Source organism: Lithobates pipiens, unplaced genomic scaffold (genome assembly GCF_037356315.1).
Source record: "Lithobates pipiens isolate NorthernLeopardFrog02 unplaced genomic scaffold, aLitPip1_a1.2 Scaffold_27, whole genome shotgun sequence".
NCBI lineage: Eukaryota > Metazoa > Chordata > Amphibia > Anura > Ranidae > Lithobates > Lithobates pipiens.
The window spans coordinates 46208830-46226339 of record NW_027507788.1 but is presented as its reverse complement, the minus strand read 5'-3'; the positions used below and the strand labels follow the sequence as shown (position 1 = coordinate 46226339).

Genomic DNA, 17510 nt, shown 5'->3' with positions numbered 1-17510 from the left:
CATTGAGACTCAAGGGGATTAGGCTAATGACAACAACTGGATATAATAGCAGATTAAGAGGATAGGTTGCATAACAATAACATTAAAATTTGTGTCATATCGGAATCTACCTCTATCTTTTCTACCTGAAACAAAAAATATTGAGATGATCATTGACCACATTCACAGGTTACCTAAACCTACATTTCTTTCTGAGACAGTGCCTAGAAATGTGATTCTTTGTATTCACTCACTCATGTTAAGGAACAATTTATGTAAAAAAACAAGAGCACTAGTCACCCTGCCTGACCCCTATGGCCAACTACAAATATTTGCAGATATATCGTAGCATACACTGAGCCATCACAGACAACTCAACACCATCACCAAGGCATTACGCAACAATCACATTCAGTACCAATGGGTAGCATCAGCCAAAATTTCCAACACTTACAACGGTCTAAAGCACATGGTGACCTCGGTTAAAAATGGGCTAAGTCTATTTCAGGAATGGAGCATTATTCCTAACACACCTGATGCAATCTCCATGGATCAAAGTACTGAAAGGGGCCTGGCAAACTCAGCCGATACCACAGAGTTCAAGCAGACCCCCTCAAAATAATTAGCAGACACAGGAATGTTCGCATTAAGTGGCCAAGTGTTCCTTGCCTATACTCGGTCTTGTAAACTCTTTACCTTCAACCTTGCATTCTTTGGCACCGTGAATGATTAAATACTTATATGATATATAACACAAAATACTGTGAATTTAAACAGTAAAAAATATATCTTGTGAATAAATCATTTTTAGCGTCCAAAATAAAAGTGCAAGTGCTCCATGTATTGCACAAAATACTTGGAAATATATTATAACAAAGTATATTTGTAACAGTCCATTATAGCAGCAAGACACTAGTATCACTTTTTATGCTGCTATAATAGACTGTTACAAATATACTTTGTTATAATATATTTCCAAGGATTTTGTGCAATAGACGGAGCACTTGCACTTTTATTTTGGACTCTAAATATTATTTATTCACAAGATATATTTTTTACTATTTTTAACTGTTTAAATTCACAGTATTTTGTTATATATGCATATAAGTATTTAATCATTCACCGCTTGTTTCTAGCGCTGCACATTTGTCATAGAAGTTTGCGTTATCACATTTGGGGAAGTGTTGACAGCTGTTATTAGTTTAATTTATACTTCAGGTTTCAGCAGCTCACAAGGTTTTACCCATTTACATTCCTTTGCACCGGTTGTCACCGGTTGTGCCTGCTCATAGGAAGCGATATCTAGGCGCTGACCTAGAGCAAGTTTTGTTTCTTTTTTTCTTACGATCACTGCTTACCAGTTTCTTATAGCAACTGCATCAGGTTGCTAAACGTTAACAGTTGAACTTATATGCATATAGAACATCTTTCACACAAGTTATATAGCTGTACCTCTGCGGCCCGATAGCCAAGAGCTTCCCGTGAGCTCAAGAATCAAGAACAGCTAAAAACCTCGATCTTTGATCTACATCTTTATTCCCGCTACAGCTGATACCTCAACATGACCATAAAGATCCTATCGCTCAATGCTAACAGTCTTAATCACCCGACCAAGAGATCATTCCTCTGGAAGTTAGCAGCACAAACCAAATCTGATATCATCTGTGCCCAAGAAACTTATTTCTGCAGATCTAATCCTCCTCCCTGTACTAACAGAAACTTTCCTAACATTTTTATGGCTAATGCCCCACACAAAAAGAAAGGTACCCTGATAGCCATCAAGAACTCTGTTCATTTTCAACTGCACTCATGGACTAAGGATCCAGAAGGGGCTACGTTATAGTGGTGGGAACTATCAACAACTTCCAATACACCATCATATCCATTTATGCACCCAACATCCACCAACTGAGATTTATCCTCAAATTACACATAATAGTTCTGGCTATCCAACAAGGTGCAGCGGTGTGGTGAGGCAACTTCAACATCACCCTGGACTCCCACATGGACTCCACATCTCTTCCTAAATGGGGCAAACCTGCTTTAAATCCATTGTTATCTAATACATGCTGGTACGATGTATGGAGATGTCAACACGCTTAAGAGTGTGACTACACATTTTTCTCAGCCTGCCGCAACTCATACTCTCGCATTGATCTCTTCCTACTGGACCAGTGGACATTACAAAAAGTCTCATTTGCATGTATCCAAATCCTATTCAGACTCACTACGTACTAATGTGGAAGACTTTTTTGCACCTAATACAGGCTCAGTAAAGAACACTCACACGGTATGGGCTGCACACAAAGCCTTTGTGCAAGGTCTCTTTATATAGATAGGGGCCCGGGTTAAAAGGAAGAGGGCACTGACAAGGTTTTAGATGAAATTCATCATTCCAAAACTCACATCCCTTTTTTCTATCACCCTACATCTAAACAAAAATGAACTGATCCACAAGCAGCACAGTGGTGTAGTGGTTAGCACTCTCGCCTAGCAGTAAGAAGGGTTGCTGGTTTGAATCCCAACCACAACACTGCCTGCAGTGGAGTTTGCATGTTCTCCCTGTGCCTGCGTGGGTTTCCTCCAGGGACTCTGGTTTCCTCCCACACTCCAAAGACATGCAGGTAGGTTAGTTGGCTTCTGTCCAAAATTGGCCCTAGTATATGAATGGGGACCATGGATTTTGGGCTCCTTGCGGGTAGGGACCAATGTGAATGTGCATTGTACAGGGATAGGGACAATTGTATACACTCACTCAGGTTGAACTGGATGGAGTGGTGTCTTTATTCAACCTTACTAACTATGTAACAAGCTATTGCAAATGCATTCAGTGTATTCTACAACAATCTTTATAACCTAAAGAATGACAAATCCACAGCTCAGCCAGTTGATTCATCTATTCAGGCATTTTTTGATTCTGTTCCGCTTCCCAAGCTAACCGATGCCCAACTGTCTGCCCTCAACGCCCCATTCACATCATTAGAACTAGGGTAAGCCATTGATTCCCTACCTAAAAACAAAGCTCCTAGACCAGAAAGTTTCGTGGGGTAATATTACAAACAGTTCAAAGATTTGCTCACTGACCACATCACTCCTATGTTCAACACTGCTGCCTCCTCTGCCTCGTTCCCTCAAGAAATGTTAAAAGCCTTAGTCATTACCTTGCCGAAGCCAGGGAAAGACCCTACTACCAACCCCCAAAACTTTCGTCACCCGGAGGATGATAAACATTATCCATCATGCTTGATCCCGTGGAGTGCATTTTCTGCTTCTATCTTTGGACATGGAGAAGGCATTCAATCAACCAGGCATTGAGGAAATTTGGTTTTCAGGGCCACATCCTATTAGCAATATTGGCACTATAATCTTGTACCTCAGCTCAAGTTTATTGTTCATCTCTGTTATCCACAACCTTTAGCATTACAAATGGAACGAGATAAGGATGTCCCCTTTCACCCCTGATATTTAACTCATTGATGGAACCACTAGCGGAAAAAGTTAGATCTATGCAGGAAATCAAATGCCTAATACTTGGATCACAAGAACATAAGAAAAATGTATTTGCTGACGATGTAATTCTCATATTATCCAATCCTAGCTGATCCCTGGCCTTAGTACAGAATACCCTTGAAACGTTTAGCCAAGTATCCTACTACAAAGTTAATGCCACTAAGTCCTTCATACTCGCCATGGGAATCCCGTCCAAAAAACTGTTTTTTCTAAGTAAGCAACATCCATACATATGGGCTAAAAATGTAATATCTTACCTAGGAATCAACCTTACCCAACATGTATCCTCCTTATTTCAAGCCAATTATACCCCATTCCTTAACAACCTACCTAAGGAACCTGGAAATATCTCCAAATCCCACTTTATGTGGTCAGGCAGGCTAGCTGCTTTTAAGATGCTTAAATTACTGCAGCTTCTCTATACTTTTAGATCCCTCCCCATCCCAGGTACCTTTATCCTACTTTGAGTCTTTACAAAGCATACCAAATAAATTTGTGTGGAACAAGTCCAAAGCCAAGAGCGCCAGGGCCAATCTAACAAAACATAGATTAGCAGGGAGAGCAGGATATATTAACTTCAGAGATTACTATAATGCCTCCATACTATCACAACTCAAACTCTGGTTTAAAAACAATGTCAATGGAGAGATATGGAATTAAACCAAATCCCAGGCCGCGACCTATATGTCTGGCTATTAACCTCCCTGGCGGTATGATTAGTTCTGGTTTTAGGTGCTGAAAGCGGTACAATTATTTTGCATGGAATATTGGCGTTTTATATTGTAGTCCTGTAATTCTTAGGAATAACTCTCTTAAATCTGTTCAAACCAGAGTCTAGTGGACATCCCGGGTATGATAACGTTTATAATGTAATAAATAATAATAAAAATTATTCAATAATGTAATCAAATCCAAAAACACTGAAATTTGCTCATTTGCAGAATTGTCACTGTCATTAGATTTAGTGTTTGATAACGAATTTCCCCACAAATCGCTATCGTTCAATTCTGCAAGTGATTCTAATTTATTATCGCTGTTTTCTAGTTGGTCTAAAATCACTTTTGACATAAAGGGACACTTTTTGGTTGCTATGGACAATCTCCAAATTCCAGGCAGAAAAAACAGTATTTATAATATAAAAGGGCATGCAGGGCACTGCACAGACAGCTAGGGACAAAGGGAGTGGGTCATTTTTTTATACAGTACTGTAATCTGTAAGATTACAGTACTGTGTGTGTATTGTGTGTTTTTACTTTTTTGAATTTGGCATCGTAACGTCGCAGGGAACGGAGCTCGGTGGCATTCGGGCACTGTGTGAATCGAGTGGAGGACAGCTCGATCACACAGCGTGGAGGACATCGCTGGATCCAGGGGACAAGGTAAGTAACTTCTCCCTGTATCCAGTCATGCGATCCCGAGTCTGGCTCGGGGTTACCGCTTATGGTACTGAAATCCCAACCCGAGCCAGACTCGGGATCACCGCTAGGGAGGTTAAGCAACCCCCCACCTTAAAACCAGCAATTTACAAATCTCTCCTACTATCTATGAATCGGTAGTGGCATTTAATTACTGCTTATCTAGGGCCTACAAAGGTGATAAACCCTACAAAATTCCAGCACCATTATCTGTCAAACATCAATTAATCCCAGATTTTTCCACTCAAAACTGGTAAAATCAGGGTATTACTCATCTTTCAGACTTATACTTTAAGGATTTAATCAAATCATTTGCTGAGCTGAGGAAGGAATTCTCCATCCCCCCGGGACTATTTTAAGTATATCCAAATAACTCACTGTCTGATTCGTAACCCACGGCTACAGATCTATGTCCATGAAAAAAATCTGGAAGTACCTATCCAGCACTTCCATGAACACTAAAGGCATATCACAATTTTACAGCCTCTTAGATGCCAAAAACACTTTCACTAAAATACCCCCAATCCTAAAATGGGAAAGAGATATAGGTAGATCGTTCAGCCCTTCTCAATGGTCTATAGCATTGGCATCTGGCTATAAAGCAACCCGCGCTTCCAACCTCTGGGAACTGATATTTAAAACAAATTTCAGATGGTACATTACCCTGACCCAAACACACAAACATGCAATGTCTGCAGTACCTACCTGTTGGAGGAACTGTGGGGAGATAGACAACCTCCTGCACATTCTCTGGGGGTGTAACAAAATACTGACATTTTGGGCAGATGTCTTTGTACTCATTGGCACAATTATCAAAACCCCAATAACTCCATCACCAGAACTCGCCCTGTTAAACATAGGAATTGAATAACTATCCTTCCAGCTTCAGGGCGTGACCACTCACATCCTGTTAGCTGCACGACTCACAATTGCCAGACACTGGAAATCTGCGGATCCATTACTAATTGATGAGGTAATCTCTTCAGTTCACACACATGGATCTTACGAATGTATGTGCGCATCATCCGAAAATAGACTTTCTTCCACAAACAAATTGTGGACCTCTTGGTTTGAATGGTTCCAAAGCAACACATGCTTTTAATTCTCTTGTTATAATGTACAACGTCTCTAAGTAATTCCACATTTTTTCCTTTTTTTATGTGAGCGATATATGTGTTCTGATACTCATGACCAATCTGTTTGTATAACATGTACACCCATAGTCACTTTGCCTTACTTGCTATTTTACTTTGTATTATGACAAAAATGCAATACAAACTTATTGAACTAATAAAAACAATAATAAATCCAACAAGGAGAGTAGAAAATCTTCATAATAGTGAAAGCATGTGAGCAGACCTAGGATCTCTAATTTAGAAACCTCACTAATAGAGTCCAAAAGCAATAAGATAAACTTCAATCAGGATGACTATCCTTCCAGCATCTACCACAAACTGAAATATCTGGTTTTGTTGGACTCACTTTTTTCTATGTCATGTTTCAACTGCTAAGTCTTCCACTGGCCACCAAACTTGACATCCAAGTAGTAATTCCGCTGAAAATAAATCTCAATCTTTTGTTAGAAAGCATGAGTCCCTCTGCCAAAGGTGGCAGAAAGCTGCAAAAATGTGTTACACAGGTTTTGTCAATAGCATGCCTTATAGGTAAGCGGGGTAGTAAAAAACTTTCCACCAGCTGAACATAGACCAAAGAAGGGAGCTGGACATTTACAGTACATTTGACAGTACACTTTACAAATCACATATATTCCTACATTAATTAAACTGTATATAGCTATTATTTATACACAATATATTTAGAGGAAGCGTTGAACTACTAGGAAGAAATTTAAACCCAGCCTACAGAATTGTTCTCCAATAGAAGATCTTTCAAAATTGTCTACATATGTTTTTTGCCTGCTAAGAAAACACATACACAGTCCTGAACTTGTGTTTATGCTGCTCCTGTAAACTGCATCCCCACAAGCGATACCTGACATACAATAAACATCTCTATTGATTGCACTAAAAGGCATGGAGGAATGGGGTATCACGTGACACAGCCTTCCCATTCAAGTCATTCACCATCTACCGTATGCTCATTGGCAACCGAGAGGACTGAATGCAACTGGATCCACCTATATAATTTAGTACACTAGTAAAAATAAAAAAATGTGAAACAAAATCTTAATAACAGGTCTATAAATGGTGAAAATGTAAAGTTTTTGTAATTTCCTGAAACCTCTGACTGCAGATCCAAACTGAAATGAAAATTTAAATTTCAGAAAATGACAAAATGGCTTGTGTAGCAATTACATATATTATATATAAATATTTTACTTACTGTATATTTTTAGTAGGGTTTGGGTGGAGGTAGGTTGTTCAAAACTGTAGATCTTAGATACATTTTTAATTTATATAATAAGCACCCATTTAAAAATATTGAATATATTTTATCGAAGGGCACTATTATTGTAAAAATTAGGGTAGTAATATTACTATAAAAATAATTACATGTTTATGAAACTTAGTTCAGGTAGACAGACCTATTTTTTACTTTAAAATTAATCTATAGATTCATATGGATAACTTACTGAGACAATGCTGAAAATAAGAACTTGGCCTGGTCATTAAGATGGTAAATTGGTATAGAGTTACAATAAATTTTCTTATTGTTGTATTAACTTAAATAACATTTTGTTAAAGATATAATTCTTTACTAACTTTATTGTTTTTTTTTTTTTGTTTTTTTTGTTTTTTGTTTTTTACCATGTCCTTATATCTGGAACAATGGTGAAGACATTATAATATACTTAGTATTACCTTTTCTGTAAACAGATCAGTAACTGTGCTGAAGAAATACAGAAGATCATGTCCAAATTACCCAGCATGTCTTATTCTGCAAAAGCAGCTGCAGAAGAAGCTGCAGACAGAATGGAAAAGCAGTATGTGGAAAAGCTGATAAGTTTTTTAAAGAAATCATACAATGAAAAACAGAATCCGCTACTGCTGGCTGAAATGAAGTCACAGCTAAAAGAGGAGCATTGTGCATTAACAGAAAAATTGGTAAACATTGCCACAATTTCCACATTACAGTTAACTTTACAATATTTTCTAAGACCTCTTTCACACTGAAGGCGCTTTTCAGGCATTTTAGCACTAAAAATAGCACCTGTAAAGCGCCCGAAAAGCACCTCTCAAGCCTCCCCAGTATAAAAGCCCAAGTGCTTTCACACTGGGGCGGTGCGTTTGAAGGACCGAAAATAAAAGTCCTGCAAGCAGCATCTTTGGGGTGGTGTGGGAGTGGTGTATACAGTACTCCTCCACCGGCCCTATCCATTAAAATCAATGGGCAGCGCTGCTGAAGCACCTGCAAAGCGATTTGGCAGCTGTGCTTAGTGGAAGCTTTTAACCCTTTTCCTCGGCCACAGGCGGGATTAAAAGTGCCCAGGTGGGGGCCAAACAGCACCGCTAAAAGTATGGTAAAGTACTTCTAAAACGAACAGCCCATGTTATAGAGTGAAAGGGCTCTTATACCCAAAATTCAATATCACAATATTTACTTACACCCTTATGTGTTCTACGTCATGTACTATGTCGTTATCAGTGATTTGGGTTTTAGCAGCAAATACTTGAGATGAGCAAACTTCTCCCACTTTTCACTTAATCTGCCCATTTGGATTGTTTTTCACTATAGTTATTTTATTGGGTTGCAATATTTTGCAATATTGCACATTAACCTCCCTGGCGGTATGATTAGTTCAGATTTTAGGTGCTGAAAGCGGTACAATTATTTTGCATGGAAATTTGGCGTTTTATATTGTAGGCCTGTAATTCTTAGGAATAACTCTCTTAAATCTGTTCAAATCAGAGTCTAGCAGACATCCCTGGTATGATAAAGTTTATAATATAATAAATAATATTAAAAATTATTCAATAATGTAATCAAATCCAAAAACACTGAAATTTGCTCATTTGCAGAATTGTCGCTGTCATTAGATTTAGTGTTTGATGATGAATTTCCCCACAAATCGCTATCGCTCAATTCTGCAAGTGATTATAATTTATTATCGCTGTTTTCTAGTTGGTCTAAAATCACTTTTGACATAAAGGGACACTTTTTGGTTGCCATGGACAATCTCCAAATTCCAGGCAGAAAAAACAGTATTTATAATATAAAAGTGCATGCAGGGCACTGCACACACCACTAGGGACAAAGGGGGTGTGTAATTTTTTTATACAGTACTGTAATCTGTAAGATTACAGTACTGTGTGTGTTTTGTGTGTTTTTACTTTTTTGAATTTGGCGCCGATCTCCACTCCCGTGCGCCGTAACGTCGCAGGGAATGGAGCTCGGTGGCACTTGGGCACTGTGTGAATTGAGCAGAGGACAGCTCGATCACACAGCGTGGAGGACATCACTGGATCCAGGGACAAGGTAAGTAACCTCTCCCTGTATCCAGCGATGCGATCCCGAGTCTGGCTCTGGGTTACCGCTTATGGTACTAAAATCCCAGCCCGAGCCAGACTCGGGATTACCACTAGGGAAGTTAAAAAAAATCCCTTTTAGACATCCACATGTTTCATCTTATTATGGCTTAAATACACATCAAAAATCAATTGTCGGAAATTTCGAGCATGTGTAGACAATTCCAACGCAACAAATTCCACGCATGATCTGAATCAAGTACGAGACGGAAGCCCTCAGTCTGATAAAACTAACATTCGTAATGGAGATAGATTCATTTTTTAATGAAGCGCCTTCTCTTTTTCTTTAGAATGCTAGAATAATGAAGTTCTTTTTCTGCTGATATTCACACAGAGTTCTGACAAACTGATTTCTTTACTATTTCTCGTGATCTCCTGAATAATCTTTTTTTTTTATTTGCCAGATCTGCAGAATAATGTTTTTTTTTTTTTAATAGTGATCTGATTTTTTTAAAATGTTTTTTTTTATAGTGATCAATTATAGTGATCTCCATAATATTTTTTTTTGTTTTGTGTGTCAAGTTAAAATAACACCATTATTATCTTATACTTGTTAATTTGACATTGTCTTTTTGAAATCTATCTAACTACTCACAAACTGTCCTTTTTGAACTAAAACACATAGTCAAGTATTTGTGAAAAAAAACTAGATTTATTAGTGGTCATAACAAAATAAAGAGGAAGGCAACACTGGATAAACTGTAGGGTAAGTACTCCTGCGCTAAAAGGAATCTATAAGTATAGTATATTAAAACAATAGGTGCTGCATCCACCGTAAGGACCAAACTCGTGTCCAAGTATTGTACAGTTAGAAAGAGGGAGGTGGTGTTGCGCTCCTTACAGAAATAATGTCCAATATTGCACTAGAGACTCGTTACACTCAGTTTGTTAAAAGTATTTTATTTATTTATTTATTTTTATATATATATATATATATATATATATATATATATATATATATATATATAATTTGAGTTTCTCCTTGATAAAATAAGTCACTTTATGAACTATTCACCTTTTGCATATGTTGCACAATTTTGAAATCACTTGTAGTTACACGATTTATCTTTTATGCAATATTGCACATGCTTGATATATGTTTTATATTTATTTTTAAATATGTTAATTGCACAATAGAAAATCTTTTATGATTAATATTTATGTCCCTCTTAATGTATACGCCAATCAATTCATGATATTATTTCATCTGCACATTTGCACTTTATTGGTGACACCGATGAATGTTTGCTAGTTTTAAGCACAATCAAATAGTTTAATAATTTATTATATATAAAAGGAAAATATATATAATATTCTGTAAGGAGCGCAACACCAACACTGGATAAACTGTTTGAAATTGGTGAAGCCTTTGTACCCCAGAACAGACATCAATTCTTTGACCGAAAAATTGGTACCCTGAGGAGTCCATTTAATAGGGAATACAATACAGTCCAGGACTTAGAGAGAGCGGGAGCAGCAGCAGATGACATGCATGTCCTGAGGCTGTGGTCTTTCAACAGCCAGCGTCTTTTGCCAGACCAGACCAAACCCAGGCCATCACTCTCTTGTCTTCCTTCCATGCTTCCTTCCAGGCTGTGACTGTGGTGTTGGAGTTGTGGCAGGAGGTGAAGGAGGAGTATGGTCAAACTCACATACCTGACTTTTTGTGAGTTCACCCATTACCCCCTTATTTATGGCCTGATACATGACTTCATCACAAAAGAGGCATTGGCCCACCTCCATTTCCTGCAATTTTCTGGCTGCCATGCCGGCATAGGCCTCTTGAAGATTGGGGGGTGGTTCTGAGAGCCACAGTAGCCTGCCGAATCAAAGAAAGCACTGACTCCTCCACGTTACTCCCCTTCCTGGACCTTTTTGTTGGAAGGTGGAGGGAAGGAACCTGCATTTCAGTCAGGCTACTGAGCACTGCCACCTCTTGGCTGCAACTTTCCATGGCCACCTCTTGGCTGCCACTTTCCATGTCCACCTCCTAGCTGCCACTTTTCATGGCCACCTCCTGGCAGGGCTGGTGCAAGGATCGTTGACACCCTAGGCGAAACCTAATTTTGCCCCCCCCCCCCCCCCGGCTGCGCCCATGACTCCACCTTACCCTGCCCTTGCTACACATGACCTATCTGACCCCTACACTGACCCCTTGACACATAAACGAATCCACCTGACTCCTACTTCCTGCACTACTCACATCACACTGACCCCTACACTGACCTACCTGATAATTACATCGACCTACCTGGCACCTACACTAACCCACCTGACACCTACACTGCCAATTACACTGACACTGACCATCACGCTGACACCTACACTGACCATCACGCTGACACATACCCTGACACATACCCTGACAATCACGCTGACACATACCCTGACACATACCCTGACAATCACGCTGACACATACCCTGACAATCACGCTGACACATACCCTGACAATCACGCTGACACATACCCTGACACATACCCTGACAATCACGCTGACACATACCCTGACAATCACGCTGACACATACCCTGACACATACCCTGACAATCACACTGACACATACCCTGAAAATCACACTGACACCTACCCTGACACATACACTGACACCTACCCTGACAACACATACACTGACACCTACCCTGACAACACATACACTGACACATACCCTGACAACACATACACTGACACATACCCTGACAACACATACACTGACAACACATACACTGACACATACCCTGACAACACATACACTGACTCTGACACATTACACTGACTCTGACACATTACACTGACTCTGACACATCACCCTGAAAACACATACACTGAAAACACATTACACTGACACATTACACTGACACATTACACTGACACATACCCTGCCTCTGACACATCACCCTGACACATCACACTGACACATACCCTGAAAACACATACACTGACACATACCCTGACTCTGACACATCACACTGACACTGACACGTGCACTGACACATACACTGACACTGACACATACACTGACACATACACTGACACATACACTAACACATACAATGGCACTGACACTGACACATACATTGACACATACACTGGCACTGACACATACACTGACACATACACTGACACATGCACCGACACTGACGCATACACTGATCATCACACTGACGCATACACTGACCATCACACTGACACATACACTGACACATACACTGACCATCACACTGACGCATACACTGACCCTCACACTGACGCATACACTGACGCATACACTGACCCATCGCACTGACACATACACTGACACATACACTGGCACTGACCCCTACACTGACCATCACACTGACACATACACTGGCACTGACCCCTACACTGACACATACACTGACCATCACACTGACACATACACTGACCATCACAATGACGCATACACTGACCATCACACCGACGCATACACTGACGCATACACTGACCCATCGCACTGACCCATCGCACTGACCCATCGCACTGACCCTCACACTGACGCATACAATGACGCATACAATGACGCATACACTGACCCATCGCACTGACCATGACACTGACCATCACACTGACACATCGCACTGACCCTCACACTGACGCATACACTGACGCATACAATGACGCATACACTGACCCATCACACTGACACATCGCACTGACACATCGCACTGACCATCACACTGACGCATACACTGACGCATACACTGACCCATCACACTGACACATACCGTGACACTGACACATCACACTGACACATACACATACCATGACACATCACACTGACACATACACTGGCACTGACACATACACTAACACATACACTGACACATACACTGACACTGACACCTACACTGACCATCACACTGACGCATACACTGAGGCATCACACTGACACATACACTGACCATCACACTGACACATACACTGACACATACACATACCCTGACACATCACACTGACACATACACTGGCACTGACACATACACTGACACATACACTGGCACTGACACATACACTGGCATGACACATACACTGACACATACAATGGCACTGACACACATCACACTGACACACATCACACTGACACACATCACACTGACACACATCACACTGACCTACCTGACTCCTACTTCCTGCATTACTCACACACAAACCCCCTCCATACAGCTCAATGGATCCATCCTCCTCCTTACCTCTGCTCTTTGATGCTGCCTTCAGCGACCATCATCCGGGCCTCTCCGACTACTCCGCACTGGGTGTGCAGAATTCCACACCCACTCCGCCGGGGAACACAGAACACCCACTCCGCCGGGGCCACGCCAGCGCCGTGCACCCGCTCCGCCTCCATCATATCCCCGCCGGGACCAGGCCAGCGCTGTCCACCCCGCTCCACGATGTCCCCGCCGGGCAGGAGGTCAGCTGACCAACCTCTCAATGCTCCCATCTCCGCTGAGCCCCGCCCCTCCGCTGCACTCACACAGACACACAGCGCCGCTCCAGAGGGACAGGCTGGAGCAAAGGAGTCCCGGAGCGGCGCTGTGAGATAAACACATGTGAGCACGGTGGGGCGCTCAGCGGGAAACATGGGGGATTGGTGGCACCGGCGGCCCACTACAGGGGGGGGGGCGAGAGATCAGAAGAGGAGCCCACACTGGACAGAGGCCGTGGTTGCGCCCTAGGTGGTAGTGCGCCCTAGGCGGCTGCCTACTTCGCCTAGTGGTAGCGCCGGCCCTGCCTCCTGGCTGCCACTTTCCACGCCCTCCTCCTGGCTGAGACTTTCCACACCCTCCTCCTGGCTGAGACTTTCCTGTGTATGAAAATGGGACATCGTTTCAGGTTTTTGGTCATCAATTACACACATTTTTGAGCTCATGACTGTTGCAAATTGAATGTTAACAAATAGAAAAGACTTTACTTCTGACCCCAGCATTTGTCATTCTTGTCCCAATGATTTTTGGCTACTACTGTCTATTGATATGTAAACCCCTTTGTTAATTCTGAAATTAGTGATCAATAATAACATCTAGTTAACCTCTTTTATTTTTGACAAGAAATAAGTTAAACAATGCTATACCTGGCTCAAGCTGGGCTCCTCCATATCTTCCTGGGTGGAAGGCCCAGGTTGGACTTCTGAAGCCTCATCTGAGGTGGAAGGAAGAGTGGAAGGAAATGTAGAAGGTTGGGAGTGATGGCCTGATTTCAGTCTGGTCTGACAAAAGCCGCAGTTTGTCGTAGTACAGCCTGGGGACATAAACATTGTTTGCTGCTGCTCCTGATCTCATGGAATCCTGAACCTTCTTGCCCTCCCTATTATATGTGCTCCTCAGGCCACCAAATTTGCACTTTAAATATGGTTGCCGTGGGAATCACAGGCTTCACCAATTCCAGCAATTGATCCAGCGCTGCCTTCCTCTTAATTTTATTATTATAAAAAGGGTGTTTCACCTGCCACAGACAGGGGAGTGCCCTGTATTTATCAATGAAACTAGGGAGGAAGTCATGATCGTTGAATCTATCCATTTTCTCTGCAAGACACAACACAAGACAAACCCTAATGTCAGGCTAAATTCTCCTAATCTTGTCCCAATATAGGCCTCAATCTATAAGCAGTATAAGCCACTGATCCCCCAAGTTAAAATTGTACCTTCATTGGCACAGTTGGTGCTTGCGCTACTCTGTCCTCCGCTCACAGATCATACGTACAACGCACGCATGTTATGCTTCATATAAACTGGGCAAGCGTGAAACTCTGCCCGCCCCTGACCTTCTTTCTAGTATATTCTCCACCCCTTCTCTTGTGGCGCAGTGGAAGAGCACATGCGGGAGATAGAGCAGGTGCATGCAGAAGAGAGCAGCAACGACTAAAGCCCAGAGCCACAAACCACACGATCCAGGAGATTTAAGGCATCAAATATGTCCTTTGGTGAGATGGTGGAGATAGTGGACATCTTGAAGAGAGCTGACTATGATAGGAAATATGGACCGTACACCAACCTAAATGTGAGAGGCCAAAATCATGACTAAAGTTGTGAAAAATCTGCAGAAGAATTCTGGGGTACGGCAATCCAAGAATCAACTGAGGAAAGACCTCAAATTGAGGGAGCAGGATCAGTACAGAAGAATCAATAGAGTGCTGCAAAAAAGTAACTATTTTGTCATGTGTTCCTATTATTATTATTACTTGCGTGCTGCTCCATGTGCTTTTCTTTACTGTTGTACAGTTAAAAATGGCGTTTAAAATGCCAAGTTTCAGGTCCGTGGGCACAGTAATCGTTTGTAGTAAACATCGTTCATTTGCCTGCTAATACAATGTTTTTTGCAGGTGCAGGTTAACTACATTTGTTCAGGCCTATTTATATTAAAAGAAGTTTGTTGTCTAGATGGATTTGTAACTAGAATGAAATGCAAACTTGATTCAGTGTAAAGAGAGGACACTTAGCAGCTGTTTACACATCTGAATGCAGGAGCACTAGTGTGGGACACCAGACCACCCTTTTTAGGGTGTCCCACACAGGTGCTCCAGTGGATACTAGGGGTGTCTCCATGTAGGAAACTTTACCAAAAAAGGTACATATTCCAGCTTGAAGAAAGGGGAAAAAGCATTTCTTCAGCTTGGAACTCCAAAACAGACCTTCAAGCAATATTTCATATTTCTATTTCTTGCCTCAAATATCTGTGTGCTAAGTATACCTTTTTTTATTCACATAGGACACCAGGGACCCCCAACCTCCTAAAGAAGGGGAAGTCACCACACAACAACATGAGGATGTGGAGGGAGGAGAAGTTCATGACATGGTTGAAATAGTGGAAATAGATATGGCGCTATACCGGTATGTGAGGACTCTCAGTATGCTGGCAAATAAAGTGTGGACATAAATGTGCTAAGTTGTGTTAGTGAGCATCACATAAGTGGGGGCACATATAATCCTCAGCGTGCTGGTTGATTTAGCACAGAAACACGTATTGTATATATTTCTCAGCGTGCTGGTTAATAAAACCCAAAAACCACAGAAAATCACAAAATAAAGGTCACAATATCACAAAACCTTGTGACCCCATTATGAAATGCTTATCTCTATATCATAACAGTATATGGTTATTAGTAAGGTGCAAGTGCAAAGAAAAAAAAAAAAAAAGTAAAGCTGAAAGTAGGACTAGATGTGGTAACTGGTGAAATAACCGTGAGTGTTATACTAATATGCAAAAAAAAAAAGCAAAAATAAGAATAAAAATAAAAAGTGAATATCACAGTGATGACACAATCTAATAATTAGTCCAATTGTGATGCTATATAATAAACATAAAAATACCATAAAAACTAAATGCAATAAAATTTAAATACAATAAAAAGATATAATACGAAAAAAATTAATAAAAATATAATATAATATAAAAATAGCGTCCGTTGACGAAACGCGTAGGGCGTGGCCAGGCAGCGTACACCTCGAGCTCAGACGGAGATAACAGAGCGGGAATTTTAAAGTTATATGCACTACCGCACTTTTAAACAGCCTGTTTGTAAGTAGTTTTAATCTATTTGCTGCAATAAAAACAAAGTTTTAAAACGGTATCACACTATGGATGTGCCTCTTCTCTACTTTATATAAACGTGGCACACTGCACTCACGGAGGAACGAGGGATCCCTAACTTTTACAGCTGAAGGAAGCCAGAGAGCGGCACAATAGCTAATATTGTGAAAGTTGATCCACCCCGGATGGGGTCCTTTTTCCGGTGAGAGCATAATAATACAACACACTAATAGCCACCGAATGTGAAGAACACAGCTGGAAACCATCACCCCCCTCCTTTTTTCACTTGCGGAACATTCCGTCACTCACTAGAGACTTGTTTCACCACGTTTAATGTTCACAATTCACCTGCATTTTTTGCACATTTTTATTTTTATTTTTTATTTTTATTTTTATTTTTATTTTTATATTATATTATATTTTTATAATTTTTTTTCGTATTATATCTTTTTATTGTATTTAAATTTTATTGCATTTAGTTTTTATGGTATTTTTATGTTTATTATATAGCATCACAATTGGACTAATTATTAGATTGTGTCATCACTGTGATATTCACTTTTTATTTTTAT

General features: G+C 40.7%; 1 protein-coding gene across 1 annotated transcript in view; it reads left to right on the top strand.

Moving 5' to 3' along the window:
• The first annotated feature begins 2056 nt into the window (after positions 1–2056).
• Positions 2057–17510, top strand: part of LOC143932951 (uncharacterized) — a 71532-nt gene continuing 56078 nt past the window's right edge. The window contains exons 1-2 of the mRNA XM_077455883.1: positions 2057–2269; positions 7742–7969. Of these exons, the coding sequence (XP_077312009.1) occupies positions 2057–2269; positions 7742–7969 (441 nt within the window). The remainder of the gene's footprint in view (positions 2270–7741; positions 7970–17510) is intronic.